This window comes from Sinohyriopsis cumingii, chromosome 18 (genome assembly GCF_028554795.1).
Source record: "Sinohyriopsis cumingii isolate HCF-2022 chromosome 18, ASM2855479v2, whole genome shotgun sequence".
Taxonomy (NCBI): domain Eukaryota; kingdom Metazoa; phylum Mollusca; class Bivalvia; order Unionida; family Unionidae; genus Sinohyriopsis; species Sinohyriopsis cumingii.
Genome location: NC_142978.1, coordinates 32,590,968 through 32,614,110, shown reverse-complemented (window position 1 = coordinate 32,614,110; position 23,143 = coordinate 32,590,968). Strand labels below are relative to the sequence as shown.

The window sequence follows — 23,143 nt, the reverse complement described above, 5'->3', positions numbered from 1 at the left end:
TGTAATTTGTTGATGCCATATATAATGCTTTGCTGAATTTATTTACTTATATTTGCATGAATCTATTTGCTACATTCGTATATCAATTTGCTTTATGAAGTATAACTGTTGATTTTATGCATAGGAAATAGCACATTAATCTTCTTTAGATAAGTTTGACGAATTGTTTGAATTTTGTCGTCTCGTTTGCATAAGAATTAGGTTCTAAGAATTTCATGCAATACGTCAGTTAATATGAGTTACGAGAATCCGTGTAAATTCGCCGAATTTAGAAGATTTCACATATGATTAAGGTTGAGAGTGTATTGACTGAAATGACGTAGTAATGATATATTGAATTTCATTCTTTCACTTGTGTAAATTGAGGCTGCCTCGGAACCGTTATGTCTCGTGTGGTGTTATTGCGTCATGAATTAGCCATTAAACTAAATAGGGTCATTATAGGACATGTGGAGCCGAATGATAGCCTTAGCATCTGTTTAGCACCGATAGTAAGATCTGATAACGAGAGGGGGATAATGCAAGCCCATGTTATCATAAACAGAAAATTTAGGTTGTCTCTATTTATATTATTTTAAAAGGGAGAAATAGCTCCTGTAACGTATTATCTCTACGACATATCCTATGACGTATTAACTCTGAGACGTATTCCGAGACGTATCATGTGACGTATTATCTCTGAGAAGTATCCTGAGACGTATAGTGAGACGCATTATCCTGAGATCCAGGTATATGTGAATCTACGTGCCACACACAGAGTTGAGGAGAGAAAGAGACAAGACAGAGGGAAGTCGAAGGAACAGATACAGTGGAAGTGGAGTGACCCGGAGAAGCAGGTTATGCAATTGTACAAGGCGTTGACTTCGAGTGTTCACTCGATCCTATGATGAACTAATTATATCAGTAAAACAGATCGGCTACTTCATTTAAATATATTTGTGTTTTGCAATTCGGTGAAAGTTTTATTTCTAGAAGCAGAGTATATTCCTGATGTTATGAATTCTCACATTTGTTTTGTGATTAAATTGTTGTTTACATGTACGGGGGCTCGTGTTGGTCTGTTCTACATATCTGCTCAGATCTATATCTATTCCACCTGTAAGTTTCACCACTTATATTTATATTTATTCGAACCGGGCAATACCATCGAGAGCGGTCAACCACTAGATAACGAGAACCAAATTAAGCAGACACCTTGAAAGAAGGTACAATCCGCCAACCCACACACCTCTTGCAATAAGAGAGGACTTTCTGCAAGGTTTCTACAAAGTTGACCGTGGGTCGCTTACAGTTGCTCATAACATACAGACGTGACCCGAAGTTGAGCAGCGTAGGGAGAACATCCAAAATCGGAGAGTAAATCGCCACATATAGTCACTTATATAGCGACTGTGGCAAAGAGTGCAAGAAACTTAACGTTGTCTCACAGAAATAGCCAAGGACGTTTCGACTGATAGTCAAGCATGGCTGACTTTTTAACAGTAACTTCGCCTATATTTGACTGACAAAAAATCTCAAATCCAATGTGAAAATTTAACTATCTCTGGACTAGAGTTTTACATTAGAAAACCAGATTCAGATTTCATACTGTATCCATTGTGTCGTAATACACAAACACTTTTCTTTTTTATTTGTTTTCTGGACGGATTTTTTCCTGGTACACAAACTGTTTCCAGAAGACCAATAAAACCAGGTAAAGGGCAAGCCAAAAACATTGCGTGTGCGTTCAAACAAAACTGAAGAAGATCCAATGATCTACTCAAAGCATGTATGTAGCATTACTTACCTCCGGTTGAAATCGTAACGTTATAAATTTGATGCCCATAGAACAGGAATGATGAATTTTGAAACTGAATGGCCTGAAAAATAAATATTTGAAATAAAATGAAAAACCAGTTAATGTAATTATAGGGTCTACGATATTCCCTTGTCAAAAATGTATCATTTCAATTTACAGTTGGCCTGTCTATGGAGCTGTGAACTTAAGGAGTAAGGACATTTAATGTGCTGCAAATTGTGTGCAGATGCACATTGTCATAAGTTCATTCAATAAAACAGCAATTATGTCAATTCACCATATATAATTCAATGTCAATGTTATTGGTACCAGTCAGTCACTCAAATGTACATATATCAATAGTTCTATGTTATTGGTACCAGCCAGTCACTCAAATGTACATATATCAATAGTCTTATGTTATTGGTACCAGTCAGTCACTCAAATGTACATATATCAATAGTTGTTACTGGTACCAGTCAGTCACTCAAATGTACATATATCAATAGTTCTGTGTTCACAAACGTTCATCTTGCTATAAGCCCCAGTCGTAACGCTCACAGGAAATAATGCAGGTCATCACTCGCAGGACAAAATTATAATAGTTGTCCACAAAGGACAGACTTATGCACTCGCACAGAGAAATATTTAAGTTCACGTAGGACTGAAATGATATCTGACCAACCAGGACAGATATTTGCACCTACACAGGGAAAATACATGTCCACACAAGACTGGATTAATGCCTACCCACAAAGGATAGGGGTTTGCACCTACACAGGGAATAATACATGTCCACAAAGGACTGAATTGTGCCTGCCCAGTGCCCACAGAGAATAGACATCAACACCAAAACAGGTAACAATACACGTCCAAACAGGACGTTTTCCCAAACTCCACACATGAGAATGTTTGTTTCTTTAACTGAAACATGTATCTTACTTGCTTGTCCGATTTATGCTGATGATGTGATGTAACAGCGAGACCGTCCGAATTAACACAGGCGACATCCTAATATGCTGACAAACAAAATAGATAGCCACCGCTTGAATATCTGTTCAACTTTACTTGGCCCAATTATATGTAAATAAAGTTTGTACTGCTTTCACGTCTTGAAGTTATAGTGCATATTTAATTTGTATTGTGTGATTCACCTTTGTCCATAATGGATCAATGAAGGTAATAGCTTGGGTTTCACATCGAAACAGCCGCTCCACCTTTGAAATCGTTCTGACAACATTGTAGTACGTGTCTGTGCGTCAACGTGCGTGTGTGTGTGTCTATGTGTATCTGTATGTAATTATTGTCTATATTTTTTAAACCCATTTTATGTTTCGAACACCATGGATCCATACAAAATATAAATATCATCCCATGTCATTTTGGTACAGAGAACGTTTTCCTTACTTAAATTTGAATTTTCAGTTCCATGATGTGATAATTCATTTTCTGTTCCTATATTTGTCTATGCACTGGAATAAATTAAGATCAAATATATGAAAAATTCAGACAATAAAGTTATAACTAAGATAGTATTGGTTGTTTCTACAATATACCCGAAAAAATAATTCCACCTTCAGATATACGATAGACTATTTCACATATACCTAAGGATATAAAAGTCATAAAGATCAACATTGGCAGTGTATGTTCCTTATTCTGCATTGCATACTGTCTAGACCATATTAAATGTATATAAATGACAGCAATACTCCTAAACATTTATCGCTAAAAAATGAAAGACATTTAAGTGTCAGTTTTTTTCTCCTGATTTTCATTTTTTGTTGTCTGTATATTTGCCTGGCTAAAATGGTATAACCGGCACAATTATATTTTCTTTTTCTCACTTTCTACTCGGAAACAGCAATTCAGAAGCTAGTTTGCATTGAAGTCACAGAGACATCGTTCTCTCTCTCTCTCTCTCTCTCTCTGTCTCTCTGTCTCTCTCTCTCTCTCTCTCTCTACCTACCAGAGCTTTCATGCTAGTGTTTCTCAGTTCCTGAAGCAACGTGGCGTTGCTAAGCTCCACCCAGTAATTGTCAGCCTGGCTTTCCATTACTGTCGACGTATAGTAATCATGCGTTTCCTGAAAGTCAAATAGATTGGTTTAACGGAACGAAACACATATTTCCTTTATTCTGTATTCAGTCGAGTTATATTACATTCGACCATTGATAGCAACTGTAAGTTAAATTGTTACATAAATAAGCTTGTACGTTTTGGCCCATCAAAAATGATTGGTCCTATATCATCCTTAGTTATTATTATTATTATCGTGTGCAGTGCGCGCTCAGCCATTTAACGACGTTATCATCTGCATCGTGTAGAGCCTGCAGTCCACTGGGGATCTTTGTCAGTGGACAGTTCTTCAAAATGCGTGACATGGTCTGAAGAAGCAACAGAGAGGGTGAGCAGATCTTTTGCTGAAACGTCGTTTTTGAAAAAGGAAGCTTCATACGAAAACGGAAAAAATATGGTCAGTAACGCCAAACTGAAGTCTCCGACTTACCGAGAGTTTCTCTTATTGGGTTAGTTTCTTTTTGTTACGTTATCGTTGAAGTTCGTGTTTTTCTAAATTTGAATGCGCGTTCGTTTACCCGCCGGACGTTTCATTGAGGTCGCACCCTCTCTGCTGCTATTAATATATGAGTAATTAAATAATCATTATATCAGTAATACAATCTTACACTAGTAGATTAGATAGAGAAATATTAGAAGCAATTAGAAGATATCTTTCTGTTCGTGACACTCTCAAACAAAAACTGCCAGAACGAAAAGAAGCACAAGTTGAATATGCAGAAGATAAATAACAATTATTGAGACCTGTTAAAAAGGTTACTGAAAGAGTTGCAGAAGCTACTGAAGGTCTTCTTCCGGGATTAAAACGAACGGCTGAGCAAACTGAACAGATAGCAAGAAGAACTAATCAAACAACAAAGATTTTAAGAGATCCTCCAGGTGAAATAGCTGCTGGTCAAAAACAACTTGCCCCTCAGCCAGAACCAGTGCTTGAAGGTGGAGAACTTGAAGGTGCTGTTGTAAAAGAACCAGAACCAAATCAAATAATAAATTTTCCGAGATGAATATTTCCTACATAAAAAATACTGAAGACGTAAGATTACCTGCACTTGTCGTACACAGTTATGATAATAGAAAAGTATTTCTGAAACCTGAGTACGCTAATAAATATGTAAGTCGTAAAACCTGGTACAAGTGGATTTATAAAGCATACTATGAATCTGATAATGTCATAAATGATAATCAAAAATATGTTAAATTTATTGATGGGATAAATAAACATCTTGAAAGCTTACAACGACTACAAAAACGACAACAATCATAACAAAAACAAAACCAGCAATCAAAGAAACCAGTCCGAATAACAAGTCAGAAAGAACGAGATCCTACAGCAGAAGAAATAATCGATGAAGCGTATGATAACTATTTTGGTCCAAAAACAGGAAGCGGTCTTATCATTTGTCCTGACTGTGTTCTTGCCCATGTTGACCCACTAGCAATTCTGATCGGAGGAGAACGTGCAGGAAATAATTATCCAGAAATTATTAATGAAACATCTGATATTTGTCGAATATTATTTACAGAGATGTTATGGATCGTAATATTTATCATTCTCTCATTAATGAAATTGTCGATGATTATTACAGCGAATAAAAACAATTAATTAATTAACATGTAATTTAAAAATGATTATACACAATGATCAGCGTGGACTTAAAAAGTGATTTACGGGGATGGACTCAGTGATGTTGTTCAAGTTTTCTTTCAAAGAACGGCTCCAAAAGTAATACCATAGTAGTGAATAGGGATACTTTACGGACAATGGGAATTAGCATTACAGACCCCCTTGGGACACTTTACGGACAATGGAAATTTAACATGGCGAAAAATCGTGGGAACATATACGGACAAGGGGAATTTAACATGGGAATAAATCGTGGGACACTCTACGGACAAGGGGAATTTAACATGGGAATAAATCGTGGGACAATCTACGGACAAGGGGAATTTAACATGGGATTTTTTTTTTTTTTTTTAAATTTTTAAAAAAGGGGTAGGCAATGGAAAGGCTATCTCTTTTCGAGAAATATGGCTGGCCCTGAAAAGGGCCTTTGGTTTATGTTAATATGCCCTTAACATAGAGGGCATTTGCGACATCTTCTTTTCCTCAAACTTCGTCTTACAGCAGGGCCATACATCAGAGTCCTCTTGAGGCAACCTTGTCTCTCTATATAGACTCTTCTTATCCACAGGCTGCTGTTGGTCCTGTGGACAACGGTCCACTTGGATCGGACATACATGAGCATGTCCGTCCTGAACATCATTGTTGACACAAGGGTTGAAGATTCAACGTCTGTCCACATGTTGAGGCTCCGAGAATAGGTGAATCAATGCAGTGAACGGCGCTTATTTATAGGGACAGGAAGGATTGAAACGGATTGAGTTCATTCACCAATCCGAACACGCGTTACAGAATTCAGTCAGCCCGCATCCAATCCGAAGAGTGTAGTCTGTGACGTCACGTAGTCTATATAGATTCGCTAGCGCTTGTGTGCAGTCAATCTATGCGACAGTGATTCAACATGACGGAAACTCAGAAAACGATCCATTGGGGTGCACCAGCAGGGGAGACTGCCCAAGGGAACTCGGACTTACTTTCAGAAGAGGTGAATTGGGATTTTGTGGATTTTCTCTCCTCGCAAGAATTTGTTCCGGAACCTTCGTTACCTTCTTCATTACCGCAAGTGGAGAATTTTAGACAGAGACAGAAAGAAGAATTGGAGAAATTTATACAACGACAAAAGGAAGCGGAACAGGCCTTTCTCCTACAGCAACAGCAACAAGAAGAAGAGGTAAGAAAAAAACAACAGCAACAACAGCAAGAAGAAGTAGCAGCAAAGAAACAAGAGGGTGAAAATCAAACGGTCACGGTACTGTTGGACATTTTAGCCGAGTTAAGAAGTCTGAAACAAATGTATCAGACTTCTTTATCACGACCGAAGAGAATACGACCTTCCCGAGCTAAACACGTCAACCCTGTGACTAAGCCTACCGTACCACCCTTAGTGATTTCAACCCAATCATTATCATCATCAACATTACGCAGTCCAGAAGTAGGCCTTGGCCGTGGCAAAGGCTTAAGGCAGTTAAAGTTGATTGCTTAAACTCACCCCTACACCATAAAGAAAAAAGGCCCTTTTCAGGGCCACCCACATTTCTCGAAAAGAAATACAATTTCAATTTGCCAATAACTCAAAAAAAAAAAAAATAACCACCCATTTTACCCTTATAGTACGTGTCTGTGTATGAGTGCGTGAGTGTAGCTTCTTATTTTAAAATCAAAACTCAAAGACACTTACCTTATATCATTCATTTATTCTTTTCTCCATTTTTTACAATTCAATTCACAATTCACAACACAACACTTTAACAAAAAGTTCATTGACTTCTTCTTTCTCCTTGTTTAGTCTCTCTGTTTTTTGAATTTCTTCACCGTCTTTTCCTCATTTTCTTCCCTTCTTCTTTTCTTCTCCTGTTTCTTTTTCTTCACTTGTCTGCTTTCTTCCTCTGAAGAATCCCTCTCTTCTTCCGAAGAATCCCTCTCTTCTTCTGAAGAATCCTTCTTTTCTTCTGACTCCTCTTGTTTCTTTTTTGGGCAATCTGGAGACCAATGTCCTTTTTCTTTACAATAATAACAGGTATCTTGACTTTTGTCTTTTTTAGCCCCTGTTTCTTTTCTTTTTTGACGGTCTGGACACTCTGAAGACCAATGCCCTTTCTTCTGACAGATATAGCAAGTATCCTGACTTTTATCTCGAAAGGAAGGAGAGTAGTCCGTCGGCTGGTCTGAAGAGAATTTTTTAATGACCCCTCGCAAAGCTCTGACGAAACGTTCCATCTGGGTAGTCTCTTCCATCGTTGTGCTCCGCTTGAGAGTGAAATGAATAGTGAAAGAACAAGACACACACCCTTTTATATACGCTGGTTAGCCATGACTATAAATTAGTCTATGGTGTTTGAACTTGAGTCATTTGACGTTTTGCACTCAAGATGAAACGATCCCATTCATTCGAGAAGAAAGAAGAAGAAAGTAAGAGGCAGAAACGTGATCTATCACCTCGTACCAAAGCTGAAATCTTGGCACAAATTCATGCCAGTGATTTTGAAGAAGACATGAGTGAACCAGAATCCGAACCCTCTAAACCAAGTTCACCACCCTTAGTCAACCCTGAAAAGTACTATTCCATTCGAGAGACGGAAAAGCGCTCCTCTAGAAAATTTAGAACCACGGCTTACAAATACACGGTGAAGTTTAAAGATTTCAAGGCTGAAGTGCCGTTAGAGAAAGCAGAAGTGTTCATCACTGAGGTGTGGGATTCTTTGCTCACTGCACTCAAGCGACAATGTCAACCCAAAGAAGACGATCGCTTGAGACTTTCCATACAACACGACGGTTTGAAATCCCCTGTCTGGATCGAGTTTAGCACCCCTGCAGAATTGACTGCTTCCAAAGTCATGGACAAGATTCAACACGTACAACAATCTAATGATCAGTTTGACATCACCGATGGTAAAGCCACACTGGACATGACCCACGTCTCTCCTCCTCAAGGGACAGGACGCAAAAAGATGTTATTGGTGGACGACCTTCGCAATACCAAAAAGAGTCTCGTCCGAATTAACAACCCTCATGACCAGATGTGTTTAGCCCGTGCCATCGTGGTGGGACGAACCTATGCCAGCAAGAACGACACGGTAGAATGGAAAAGAACCTGGGACACTATTCAAGGTTCCGACCGAGCCAAACAACGAAACGAAGCAGAACTCCTGTTACAACAAGCCGGACTACCCAAAGACACACCCTGTGGCATTCCTGAGATGCAAAAATTGCAAGATGTCCTAGCTCCACGATACACCTTGAAAGTGCACCCTCAAGAAATGCGCGGGCCTCTATTGTTTCGAGGCCAAGATTTTAAGGACGGAAAATACATTCATGTTTATCATCACGATGACCATTTCGATACCATTACCAGTATCACCTGATTCCTGGGATACGGTTATTACTGTGAGAAATGTGACCATGGTTATAATAATCGAGAGCAACACAAGCATTGTGGATGGAAATGCTCAGGATGTTTGGCCTCTTCACCCTGTCTGAGCGAAGAACCAGTGCCTTGTTCAACTTGTCTGCGCACGTTTGTCAGCCCTACCTGTTACCAACAACATCTGAAAACGCAAGGTTCACAGAAGAAATGTGCTTGTCAACTCCTGAGATTGTGCCCTACGTGTGAACAAGTCATATGTACCAATGCTGCCAAGGCACACGTATGTCGAGGAAAGAAAAAATGTCACATTTGTCACCACATCGTGGACTTGGAACACCAATGTTACGTGCAAAAATACCAACCCCCACCAGAGAAAGAGGACGGTCACAAGAAGAAAGGCAATTTCATCTTTTTCGATTTCGAATGCATGCAAGAGACCGGCATTCACATTCCTAATTTCTGCGTGGCTCATCGAGCGTGCGAGAAGTGCATTCAAGAACTTATCTTCAGTCATTGCCCTCACTGCAGCAAGATTCCTGGAGGGCGTGAAAAAATCTTTCGGGGACCGAACACGCTAGCCGATTTTGCCCAATGGGTCTTAGACCCCGTCGACAAGACGTGGAGCCAAGAGGACATCGAACGTTACGGAGATTGTCATCGTCATGCCACGGTGATGGCTCACAATTTTTCCGGATACGATGGACAGTTTCTTCTCAGATACTATACGGAACAAGGCACCGAACGTCCTAAAGTGACTTTGAACGGAGCCAAAATCATTTTCATGCAAGTGGGACAAGTACAGTTTAAAGATTCGATGAGCTATTTGGCCATGCCTTTGAGTCGAATGCCTAAAACGTTTGGAATGACAGAAATGGCTAAAGGGTACTTTCCACACTTTTTCAATACGGAAGCCAATCAACACGCCTGTCTACCCCATTTACCTGAGGCTCACTATTACGACCCCGACAACATGCGTACCGAACAACGAGAAGCTTTCTACGCTTGGTACCAGGCTCACGCCTCGGACCCTTTCGACTTTCAGGAAGAAATGCTAAAGTATTGTCGTTCCGACGTGGACATTTTACGACGTTGCTGTGGAAAATTTCGAGAACTGTTCATGGAACACGGAGGGGTCGATCCTTTGAAAGAAGCTTGCACCATTGCCAAAGCGTGTTCCTTAGTGTATCGACAACGATTCATGCCTGAAAACACTGTGGCTGTCATCAGTCCTCAAACGACCCACTTTGTCAAGCGTCAATACTCGGTCAAAGCCCTACGCTGGTTACATTACTTGTGCGACAAGGAAGACAAGTGGATTCAGCATGCCCGCAACGGAGGGGGCGAAAAGACCATCGGAACGTATTCGGTCGATGGCTGGGACTTAGAAAACCCCAAGATCGTGCACGAGTTTAACGGTTGCTTATTTCACGGATGTCCCTTCTGTTACCCTGACCGTGGCACTAAAAATCAGTTTTTGCAACGAACCATGGAAGACTTGTACCAGCACACTTGTCAGCGGCGCCTAAAGTTAGAACAGCAAGGATACCAAGTGGTGGAAATGTGGGAACACGAGTACGATCACCGTATGAAAACCGATCCCGAGTTTAAACGCCTCGTGGAAAGTTACCAGTTCATGGACCCGCTGAACCCGAGGGATAGTTTGTACGGAGGAAGGACCAATGCCACCTGTTTGCTGTACCAAGCCGACGAAGAGAAAGGAGAAGAAATCAAATACTTGGACGTGTGTTCGCTGTATCCCTACGTGTGCAAATATTGTCGCTTTCCTGTAGGGCACCCGCAATTGTTAACGGAACACATCGACCTGAAAAACATTCGACAATACGAAGGCTTGATCAAGTGTAAAGTTTTGCCTCCCACGAACCTATACCATTCCGTCTTACCTCATCATTGTCAAGGCAAACTGATGTTTCCCTTGTGCCGTACTTGTGCCGAAACGTGCAACCAAGACCAGCCTTGTCAGCACACCCAGGAAGAACGGGCCTTGACGGGAACCTGGGTCAGCGTGGAATTGTTCAAAGCTCTGGACATGGGATACCAACTGTTAGAAGTGTACGAAATTTGCCACTTTCCCAAGACACAACAGTACCACAAGGGTGACCCTACTCAGAAAGGCATTTTCGCAGACTACGTGGATGCCTTTTTGAAACTGAAGCAAGAAGCCAGCGGCTATCCTTCCTGGTGTCACACTCCCGAAGACCAAATAAAATTCAAAGAGAAATACTACGAACAAGAAGGCATCACTTTAGACCACATCGAGAAAAACGAAGGCAGGAGATCGTTTGCCAAAGTGATGTTAAATTGCTTGTGGGGTAAAATGGCACAACGACCGTGTTTACCCAAGACGGAATATTTGACAGAACCTTCCCGCTACTTCCAGATGATTCACGACAAAACCAAATACATGAAACACGTGGACGTCGTTCGAGAGAATTTGATCTTGGTCAATTACGAAGAAGATCTGGACTTTGTACAAGACGACCCTTTTGGAAATGTCATCATTGCGGCTTACGTGACAGCCCATGCTCGCTTAAAATTGTACGAAGCTTTAGAACTGTTAGAAGAACGCGTCCTGTACTTTGACACGGACAGTTGCATTTACATCCATCACCCGATTCAACATCACCCTAACATCGAAGGAGACCGTTTAGGAGCCTGGACAGACGAGCATCCCGACGACAAGATTCTAAGTTTTGTCAGTGGCGGTCCCAAAAATTACGGCTACGAATACCGGGACAAACAAGGAGAAGTGCACACGACGTGCAAAGTGAAAGGACTGACTCTGAATTATCGTACCAGTCGTGTGGTCAACTTTGGGGTATTGAAAGAAGCCTTGCAATCGGGAGAGGATGGAAACTTTAAAGTGACCACTTACCAACCGAACAAGATTGTACGTTTACCCACTCACCACATCGTCAGTCGACCCTTGGAAAAAGTCTATCAAATTGTGTACCAGAAGCGAGTGCGACTTCCCAATCATTTCACCTTACCGTACGGTCACGTCGGTATTGGTCTGTATATAAAAAAGGAACCCTAGGCAAGATCGATAGTTCATTGTGACTACCAAGACCGAGCGAACAAGATGAATACTTTGAAAGAGACATCGTTCCAGTTTGGGGATTGTAAAAAAGTTGTATCTTCCTCTAGTGTGACTAATATTGGATGGATAAGACCCAGACATTGCGACGGAAAATGTCCGGAAGGAAACTGCGATTGTCCATGTGGTTACCATTGTAATTGCGTAACGGAGTTTGCAGACGAGTGCGATTGTGAGCCTTGCGATGGATACGATGCTGTACGTTGTGACCTGAGCGATGCCGTAAAGCATCATGGGAACTTTAGTGTCCCAACCCCTATCATGGAAAGTGATGCTGTGCGTGTCAAACCTGAGGGATGCGAAAGTGATGCCGCTCGTCCTCTTGGACATTTTACTGGGTTTCGTTTTAAAGGGGAATGTTCACCTTCACGTTTACCTCCCTACGGATGTCATCCAGCCCTGAGCAAACTCCTGTTCCTGTCACCCAACCCTCATCGAAACGAACCTGTGAAAAACGAATATTCGTTTCCTGTGCGTTTGTCGGAATACTGCGACTTTGAAAATCGTCTTCAATCGTTCAAAGGAAAATGGCCTAAGTATCTGGGAGGACCGACCCCCGAAGAATTAGCCAGAGCCGGATTTTTCTACTTGGGCGAAGGAGATAAAGTCAAGTGCTTCAGTTGCGGTGTGTCACTTCACCACTGGGAACCGCAAGATTCGGCCTACGTTGAACATGCTCGATGGTCACCGAATTGTCATTACTTACCCTTAGTGGGACCGAGACATTGAAGGAACTTACCATGTCGTTGATGAAGAAACCAGAATGGCTAGGAGTCAAATGTTGGACATCACCGAGACCACTATTTAAACTGCATTTCAAAAACGATATTGAATCATTACCTAAAGAACTGCAAGAGAAGATTTACAAGGAAGTTTGGCAGGGGTTTGCCAGAGTGAAATCTCAATGGGTCACTGTAGAACTTTTGTGCCGAGAAATTCACAAGAGGAAAGTGAAAAAAGTCAACCAGTGTGTTAGATTTCTTTGGGTCAAGACTGCATTCATCCTATTATATTACTTTAGGCCGTTTACATCAAAAGAGTTCAGTGACATTCTTGGACGTTACCCTGAATGGCAGTGGTCAGAAATTACTCACTATGTGGATTACTTTTGTGAATTGTACGGACTGACCTATTCATGAATACTTTACAAGAGTCAAAATACAAGTGAAACGTAAACGTAAAGAACAATTGCATCCGTTACGTCACCAGATCTTTAACCACTGGTACCTGAATGGTATAAGAGAACTGATTTGTCAGAAATTCTTTCAATGGTCAGACATTGTTCAACACTTTGAGGTCGCTAATGATCGACATGTTCATAATTATGGTTACTTCGAGATTCACCTACAGCAATACATTGAGGAAGACAAGTTCAAGGATTACCAACATTTGTTACGTGGAATCTACTTAGCGGAAGAGGAAACTTCTAATCGAACTCTGACGTTTCGGTTACAGTATGCAAGATTTAGATTCCCTACTGGAGAACGAACATCACTGGCTAGAAAGTACGTGTATTGCATCCAAAAAAAAAGAGAATATAAAAACAGGCTGCCATGCCACGGTTTATGTCACATGTCATCCAACAGATTCCGTGGAAGGAACTCAATGACCATATTCAAACCGTCGATCATTACCATCAATTATTACAAGAACTGTATCCGTTCAATTTGGGACGACAAGTGGTGTGTGTCTTAGTGACTTGTTTTTTTGGGATTTCGTTTACCAGCCGATTCTTTGTGGACTCTTTACGATCAGTACTTACCACCTCAATGGCCTTAAATGGTCACGAAAAACTCCTTTTGCTCAAAGCCTTGCGGTTTCATCTGGATACTTCTCGACCTCAACAGGAAAAAAAGATTCGTCAACTTTTAGCTACCCAAGACGTGTATGACGATGTGTGTGTAGCTTGTGACTTACATCCCCATTGGACAGATGTCCGTGCCTGGAAAGAATGGGGTTTTGAGGCTTGGACCCAAGAAGTGGCCCAGTATGCACGAGAGTTGTTCAAGGAAAAAAGTTACTTTTCAACCCGTGTTAGTGACGGTGCCAGAAGAACCCGTCACCCAGGACAGGACTGTCGTGGACAGACCTGAAAGACCCTTTCGGGAGGACACTTGTGTGACCTTACCCCCTACTATAGAACTGGTTAGAACATTACCCAAAACATGTGGTTGTTGTACAGACACTTGTGTTTATTCCACGTTCATAGTTATCATGTGCCTTTTATCCTTGTACTTAAGCCTTTGGCTTTTATGTATTTTTGTCTTTCGTATTCATGTTTGAAAAAAAAACATTCAATAAACGTGTTCTGAAAAAGTATATAAACTCTTGTCTTGTTTGTTTTTCGTGTCACAAGTGACATTTCTCACACCATGGCTGCCTCTACTGTCTCTGCTCCCTCTTCCTCTACTGTCAAAGTCATCGACGAACACTTAGATCGTGCCAGTTGGGAGGCTTTGTATCTTCGCCATCCCTTTAACATGCTCATTGCTGGACCTAGCGGTTCTGGCAAAACCGAATTCGTCAAACGTTTGATCGAACATAAACATCATTTGATCGATCGGCCCCCTCAACGGATCGTGTGGTGTTACAAAGAGTGGCAATCGGCGTACAGCCTCTTGCGAGAAAGTCAAGGCGATTCCATCGTGTTTGTGGAAGGCATTCCTAAAGAAGACGACGGCATCGTCTCTGACTCCCGTCTAACCCATTTGGTCATTTTCGACGACATGTTAGGAGAAGACGAAGAAGAAATTAAACTGTGGTTCACGCGCAAAGGGCATCACCGTAATGCCAGTGTCGTTTACATCACCCAAAATTTGTTTCAACAAAGTAAAGCCCATCGCACCATCAGTCTCAATGCGCATTACGTGGTCTTGTTTAAAAGCCCTCGAGATAAATCGCAAGTGCAAGTCTTAGCCAAACAGTTAGGAACGCCTTGGCTGACTCAGGCGTGCGACGATGCCACTCAAACGCCACACGCCTATTTACTCATCGATTTGAAACCTACCACCCCCGAGGATTTGCGATTTCGTACCCACTTGTTTCACCACTGGTGCCAAGACGGAGGGCCTGTCCTGTACACGTCTCCGTCCTCGACTTCATTTCACTCCCCATGAAAAAAATCTATAAAAACCTCAGACCCTTTTTCGTCTGTCTCACACAGTGTGAACATGACGTCCATTCAGTCGCATCTTCCCGTCAAATTGATTCGTGCCTTGTATGGCATCAGTCGAGAAAAAGATCCACAAACACGAGCCCGTGTCTTAGAAGCTAGTCTCAAAGAAGTCTTACGATGGTTCACGGTGACGGCACGTCAATTACTTCAAGGAATCATTCAGATTCCTCATCAAACCCAACGCTTTTTCGATCGAAACAAAGTCGCTTTGGTCCAACTGGCCGATCCCCGCATTGACACTCAAACCAAAAAACAAATCATTTTGAAACCTGGAGGGAGCGGTACTCTAGGAGGGGTCATCATTCGCTCACTCTTAAGATGGGATCCTAATGCCCCCAAAGTTATCCCCAAGACAAAAGTTCAACGAAGCCCCAAGAAGAAAAAGAAAAAGACCAAGTCCCCAAGAAGAATAACTTCTCCAGTGGCAGGACCCTCCTCTTACCAGACACCACCACCCCGGAAAAAGAAAAGAAGCCCCCAGAAAAAGAAACAGAGAAAAAGTCCTCAGAAAAAGAAAAGTCCACAGAAGAAAACTAGTCGCAAGAGAGGCACTTCGGCCAGGACGCAACCTTACACTCGCAAACCACGACCTGCCACGGCAGTGACTGCGTCTTCGGCATCCTCACGTTCATCCACTTCTCCGTTGATGACACCCAGAACTGAAGAGTACTTGGAGACGTTAATCACACCAAGAACATCTCCGTTGATGACCCCCAAAAGAACTTCCCCAGTGGCAGGACCTTCCAATTTAGCGGCAGTGGCTGCTGCTCACAAAGTACCTTCTCCCAAAATCAAAGTCCATGAAAGATCGGGCATGTTACAAAGTTTACTGGATTTGTCCAAGCAAGAACTGGCTCGATTTAGTCCGTTACGTACCCCTGCACGACGTGTCATGCCTGTCATGAAGTTGATACGACGTAAAGACAATCAGTGGCGACGCGTTCCAGTATAAAAAAGGCCTGTGACCGAGTAGGGTATCAGTGTTTTTTGGTGCTCCTAAAGACTCAAAGATGTCACCCTCCAGAAAACCCCAAGGAAAGAAAAGGAAAGGACTGCCACCACGTTTAGCTAAACATGGGGACATGTTATCTGTCCTGTCCAAAGCTTCTCCACCCCTACGAAAAAAACTCATTCAAACGGCCTCCAAAGAGGTCATCGATACCGTGTGCGAATGTTGTTTGAACGTTTTGAAAGGCACGATCCCTTTGTCCAAACACCAGAAACAATGCTTAGGCAAACATCGTCACGTTCTTCGCCAAATGGTTCAAAAGAAAATTCCCATTCGTCAAAAAAAGAAGATGTTGGTCCAACGTGGAGGCATTTTACCTCTCTTGTTAGGCCCCATACTGAAAGGAGTCTTGGGAACCATGTTGGGAGGACTGGTGGGAGCAAGATAAAAAGGCCTTCAGAAGTCCCAAGATCTCAGAATTCACCCCTGACAACCCCATGGAAGGACGAAAACTAGCTTTAGTGCCTTACAAACGATGGATGGAATACCATCGGTGGCAAGAACAACGCACCCCGCATTTACCTCCCAATCCCAGTTACAACACGAATTGCAATCCTTGATGGATCGCCAAGATTTGTCCGAAACAGAAAAATCGCAAAAGTACGGTCAACTCTTGCAACGACTGCAACTCTTTCACCAGAAAGCTTTAGACGAAACAGCTCTACCCACTCTGAAAGATTTTAAGACCTTGATGAAAAGTCCAGCACCATCATTACCACCACCACCACCACCACCACTACTGTCATCCCCAACCGTCACCAGAGATGCTACCCCACAAAGACCTGAGGAAGAAGAGACGCGCGAAGTGTTTCAAACACCGTCAGCAGCTCCCATTTCGAGTAAGATTGCAGCATCCTTATTGACCCCGTCCCCCACACCCCAACGAGAAGAAATGAAAGCTTGGGTTAAAAAGATGATGTCCACGCCTCCTTCGACAGAAGTGAAAAAGAAAGAAGGGAAACCAGAAGCGAAAAAAGAAAAGAAAACCAAAGCCATTCCATTGCCACCTCCACCTCCACCACTACCTTCGACTTCTACTCCCGTAGCCCATCGGACACGTAAATCTGTTTCCAAACCACCCTTTCGACCCACCCAAAGTAGCATCACCGAAGAGTGGGTGACTTATTAACACACCAACACAAAAATGGAAAAAGTCTTAGCCAGCATTTACTACGATCCCTCGCATCCTGCAGGTTACGCAGGAGTTCAAAAATTGTATCGTGCTGCCAAAACGCGACTGAAAAGTCTCCGTTTACCTCAAGTGCAACGATGGTTACAAGAACAAGCTACCTACACTTTACACAAACCCATTCGACGCAAGTTTGCCAGAAGTCGCACCCGAGTGGAAGGCATCGATCATCAATGGCAAGCCGATTTAGCCGATGTCTCTCATTTGGCCAGCTACAATCGTGGTTACAAATATTTGTTTTGTGTCATCGACGTCTTTTCCAAATTTGCCTGGGTCGTGCCTTTGACTTCCAAATCGAGCAGCGAGTTAGTGCGAGCCCTGCAACGGGTGTTGAAACAAAGCGGTCGTCACCCTCTTCGATGGCAAACGGACAAAGGCACCGAATTTCTGAACCAAGCTTTCCAAAAAGAATTAAAGAAACGTGACATTCATTTTTTTACCACCGACAATCCCGAAACCAAAGCCAGCATCGTGGAACGTTTTCAACGCACTTTGAAAGAACGCATGTGGAAATATTTTACGCATCACCACACTCTGAAGTACATCGACATCTTACCGCACCTGGTGCAAGCGTACAACCAATCTTACCATCGAAGCATCGGACGTGCCCCGCAAGACGTGACTCCCGACAACGAAGTGCTGCTGTTTGAGCGTCTGTTCGGTACGTCCCCGACGAGGGCTGTCCCCAAAAAATGTGGAGAGTTGACCGTAGGAGATTGGGTGCGCATTGGCAAAACCAAACGCACTCTCGACAAAGGTTACTTACCTAACTGGACGACCGAACTGTTTCGCGTCACTGGACGAGTACATGGCCGTCATCCTGCCGTCTATAAATTGGAAGACATGAACGGAGAAGTACTCAAAGGAACGTTTTATTTGCCCGAGTTACAACGTGTCACCAAAAAAGAAGACGACGTGTACGACATCGAAAGCATTCTCGAACGCAGAACCCGTAAAGTGGGCAAACGACGTGTCAAAGAAGTCAAAGTACGTTGGAAAGGATATCCACCCAGTTTCGATTCTTGGATCGACGCTTCGCAAGTCATCGACTATAAAAAGAAGAAGTGACCACCATGCCCTTTCACACAGCAGCAGACGCAGCTACGTCGACCACTCCTTCTTCCCCTAGTTCTTCTGTGCAAGATTTACAAAAACAACCCTTGTGGGTGTGGTGCGGAGAACGTGTGCCTAAAACGCAAATCGTCTTTTTCTGCCAAATCTTCGTGGTGTATTGTGTCATCGGGGCAGCCATTGCCAATTTGAGTTTGCAACAAGGAGACAAACAATTGTGGACCATTTTATTGAGCAGTTGCATAGGTTACCTGCTTCCCAATCCCTCCCTGAAATTCTCCTCGAACGGGAACGTTGTGTCCAGTGCCAGTGCCAGTCACCACTCCAACAACCACAACCAGAACCCCATTTTGGGCGGAGACACGCCTCTGACATCCACTAACCCCTCGGACAGCCACAGAACTCTAGAATTATGAGTCACCAAAACCAATTTTACTTAACCTTACCCAGTGACAGTTCCATGGAGGTGTTTCCCAATAACACGTTGTGCTGTTACACAGCCAAATTACCTCAAGCCATCCCCTTAGATCACGAAGCCCATTGGGAAGTGGCTTTAGTGGAAATGATTCACCCTACACAAATCAAAAACATCACTGAAACGCAAAACACTTTTGAGGTCGAAATCCTGAACCAACAATTACAAGAAACCATGAATGAAATCAGCGGGTTTTCAGGGATCACAAGACCATCCACCAGCAATCCAGCCTTCAAAATCTAGACCTTGAAAATTCCAGCAGGGTTTTATTTTAGTGGCCAACATTTGGTGGACACTATTGCAGACAGGTTCGAGTTCGCCTTTGGCAAAGCCCTGAACAGAATCAAAAAAAGTGTCACCCTGGAGTACCATAAAGTGGCTCGTCGCTTACTGATGAAATTTCAGGATACCCAAACGTTGTCCATCAGTTTTAATCGTGACTTGTTTGATATTTTAGGTGGAGACACAAACATGGCTCCAAATTTTAATCCGAAGATCAACAGCAATACGGAATTTTACAAGTATTTTCGATTCCCTGTAGAACTGAATCAAGGACTGAATTTGATGTTCGTGTACTCCGATGTGGTGGAGTATAACGTGGTGGGACACACTTCTGTACCGTTACTGCGTGTCATTCCTTTCAAAGTGGATAGTACCACGAACAGTGACCAGGAAGGTGGAAACACCTATCACGTCCACCGCGAATTTGTACATCCTCATTATTTACCCGTCAGCAAGTCGTATTTGGACACGGTCAACATTGCTATAAAAGGAGATTTGGGACAAAATATTCCATTCACCAAAGGAAAAGTCACGGTGAAACTCCATTTTCGAAAACGGTTCTCTCACGACTCGTAAGTAAGTCATGTATCCAGTGTACCAAGGGGTTGCACGACAGCGAGGACACGGTTTAGGAGACATGTTAAAATCGGCCTTTCGTTCGGTGGCCCCGGTGTTGAAACCGATGGTGACACGCGGATTGCACGCCTTGAAAGATGCGGCACTGACGCAAGGCAAAGAATTTCTCCAAAATGTCATCATCGACAAACAAAACCCTAAAGAAGCCTTCATGAGGGCAGGCAAAAATGTCTTGCTGCAAACGGGCAAAGACCTTTTAGGCCGACGAGACACACCTATAAATGCCCTGCACGCTACCGAGTCAGGCATTCAGCAAGGACAAGGCAGAAAGAGACGACGAAGAAGAAAACACCCTTTCACCAGACTTCAAGCGAGAAAGGCCAAGAAAAGAAGAACCGTTCGAGACTTAGACGTTTTCGATTATTGAAACACAGAACAAAATGATGCACCGAGAGTCTTGCGCTTGTTCCAAGACGGAACTGGATCTGTTTGCCATGCCCTCCACCATGATGACCATGCAAGAATCCCAGTGGGTGGAATTTAATCCCATCTCCTCTTTGACCGATTCTGCTCCCATCGAGTTTGAAATCAAGGGACAGCCCAAAGATTACATCGATCTGAATAGCAGTTACTTGTACTTGAAAGTCAAAGTTCTAGATAAGGATGGAACTGCTATAGACACTGAGCCGGTAGCTCCCGTCAACAATTTCATGCATTCCTTGTTCAGCTCAGTGGACTTGTACTTGAATAACAAACTGGTCAGTAGCAGCATGGATACTTACCCTTATCGTGCCTACCTGGAAAATCTCTTGACGTACGGAATAGATGCCAAGAACACTCATCTCAATGCCTGTGTGGTATGGGAAGATGACGATGCTCACGAGTTTGAAAATTTCGAAATTGACACAAAGGATAAAGATAAAGCATACAATGAGTGATTTACAGAACGAAGAAACAAAATCAAAGATGGAAAGAGTTTAGAACTGATGGATCGTTTGCATTTGGACATGTGGTTGCAAGAGAAATATTTGCTGAACGGGGTCAATGTCCGCTTGAGACTGAATCGTAGCAGTGCCGCTTTCCATTTGATGGCTAAGACTAATGACATCAATCCCAAAAGCACAATCGAAGTGGCCAAACTCTACGTACGACGCGTAGAAGTGTTACCCAAAGTAGGTAACGACATCAGTCAAACGTTGAGCAGAACGACCGCCAAGTATCCCATACGACGTGTGGAAGTGAAAACGTTCACCATTCCCACTGGACAGCGATCCATGATGGAAGATCATCTGTTCCAAGGACAGTTACCCAAACGTTTAATCCTTGGTATGGTCCTGAATTCAACCTTCAACGGAGCCTTCAAAGAAAATCCTTTCAACTTTCATCACTTCGACGTGAAGAAAATCGAAGTCAGTCGCGATGGCAAGACCTTGTGTACCCGACCTTTCGAACCTGACTTTGCCAACAAAAATTACTTGAGATCGTACTTGTCCCTGTACGAAGCCACCGGCCAGTTAGGAACCAACACCAGTCACGGCATTACGTACGACGATTACGCAGGAGGCTATGCTTTGTGGGCTTTCGATTTCACTCCAGACCAAGGCAGCGACGAGGGACATTTCCACCCTATAAAATCTGGCCAGATTCGTGTGGAACTTCAGTTTGAAAATCCTCTGCCAGCGACAGTGAACGTCATCCTGTATGCAGAATTCGATAATACCATAGAAATCAACAGTTTGAGAGAAGTCATTCTAGATTATTAGAAACTATGGAAGACTGTTATCCCTCTTTACCTAGTGGAGAAACTTTGGAGATGAAATGTGAGGAGACCGTGGAAGGAGAAGAATCTCAAGACAAAGACGAAGAAGTTGTCATGATGAAGTCGAGATGGCCAGAACAAGAAGCCCATTTAGTCTCCTGTTTTGCCAAACACTTGGTCGACAAAATGACGGAATTGATCAAGAAAAATTGCTATGGATGTCAAAACGATCATCCCAGTCAAATTCAACACGATAAATGCCTGATGTTGAGTCAAGAAGAAAAATTGGACGAGTATCTGGACGAAGCTTGGAGTCTCATCTCGAACAAAGACGTGTTGCACCAGTGGTATAAAGATTTGCGTGAACATTCTTGTCCACCATTAACCACTCAAGAGATCCATCGTATCGAAGCTCTCCTGAATCAGAGTGAGGAAACAGAACGAATAACCGTTTATTTGTCAGACATTTTCAAGCAAAAAGTCAGGATCGAATTGACGACTTATTATTACCTGTGAAGAAGAAAAAAAACACAAATCAATGGATACCTGGGAACTTTATTACCTTTTGAACCACAGTTCGTATACGGCTTCTTGGAATCCTGTCGTCTGTGCTAAAGATGAACTCCCTCATCGCAAACCTAAAGACCATCAAGCTTACGTAATCAACACGGACGACAGTCATCTCCCAGGAACCCACTGGGTAGCCGTCTACTTTCCTCAAGAAGGATGTGTGGAATATTTCGATTCGTACGGATTGCCCCCTTTGGAAGACGATATCATCGACTTTATGAGAAGAAATGCTCAAACCACCCGATTCAATAATGTGAAATTACAAGGCACAGATTCCTTGGTGTGTGGACAGTACTGTGTGTATTTTCTGCATCATCGCAGCCTGGGCTATTCCTTAGAACATTTAGTGACTCATTTTGATCCTCGTTCTTCTGCTAGAAACGATGTGAAAGTAGATCGATGGTTTTGTGACCATTATGCTTATCTTTTGTCTCAAGCTAGGAAACGTAGTGTCCATCAATGGCCTAATGATTTCCAACAGTGGAAATCACAATTTCATTCACAACGTTGTCAGCCCTGTTCAAAGTAGATTGTCCATTGAGAAAAAAATGTTTGTGATTTGAAAAAAAATTGATTATTGTTAAAAATGTTAGAGTTGTTGTTTAGTGATAAGTGATTTTTGAATAAAAAATGTTGTGTTTTGAAAAAATGCTTTTGTGGTTTGTTTAGCTATAAGACTGTTGGATTGATGCTCTTTCATTTCTTACTATCCCTCTCATGAACGTTGCGGCTCGAAAACCGTGTGGGATGTTTTCCTTCACGTCCGCGCTTTGACTTTAAGAACCGGGTTGTTCCCAGTCTAGCCATCCATTGTCGACTCATCCTCCTAAGAAGATGTGCTCCAAACTAGCTAAGCTCAACAAAGCCTACGTGAATCTGCATAGGGTCAGACACAGTCTGATACCGAAGCCAGAAGAAATAGAGAATGTGAGAATGTTAAAAATCACTGAAGACCTGATAGAAGAGCTCTTCAGAGAAGAAATGAACAGGGAGAAAGAAGAATGGACAGAGAAGTACAGACTTCAGAGACAGCGGCAACAACAGCAACAGCAGCAACCTGAAGCTGATAGAGGCTTTGTCG

The 23,143-nt window shown here is 42.6% G+C and overlaps 1 protein-coding gene across 1 annotated transcript in view; it reads right to left on the bottom strand.

Annotated features, from left to right (window-relative positions):
- LOC149776335 (plexin domain-containing protein 1-like) overlaps nt 1-23,143 on the bottom strand; it is an 85,681-nt gene that overhangs the window by 56,396 nt on the left and 6,142 nt on the right. The window contains exons 2-3 of the mRNA XM_089942848.1: nt 3,747-3,863; nt 1,787-1,859 (exon numbers count right to left, since the gene is read on the bottom strand). Of these exons, the coding sequence (XP_089798974.1) occupies nt 1,787-1,859; nt 3,747-3,833 (160 nt within the window). The 5' untranslated portion in view covers nt 3,834-3,863. The remainder of the gene's footprint in view (nt 1-1,786; nt 1,860-3,746; nt 3,864-23,143) is intronic.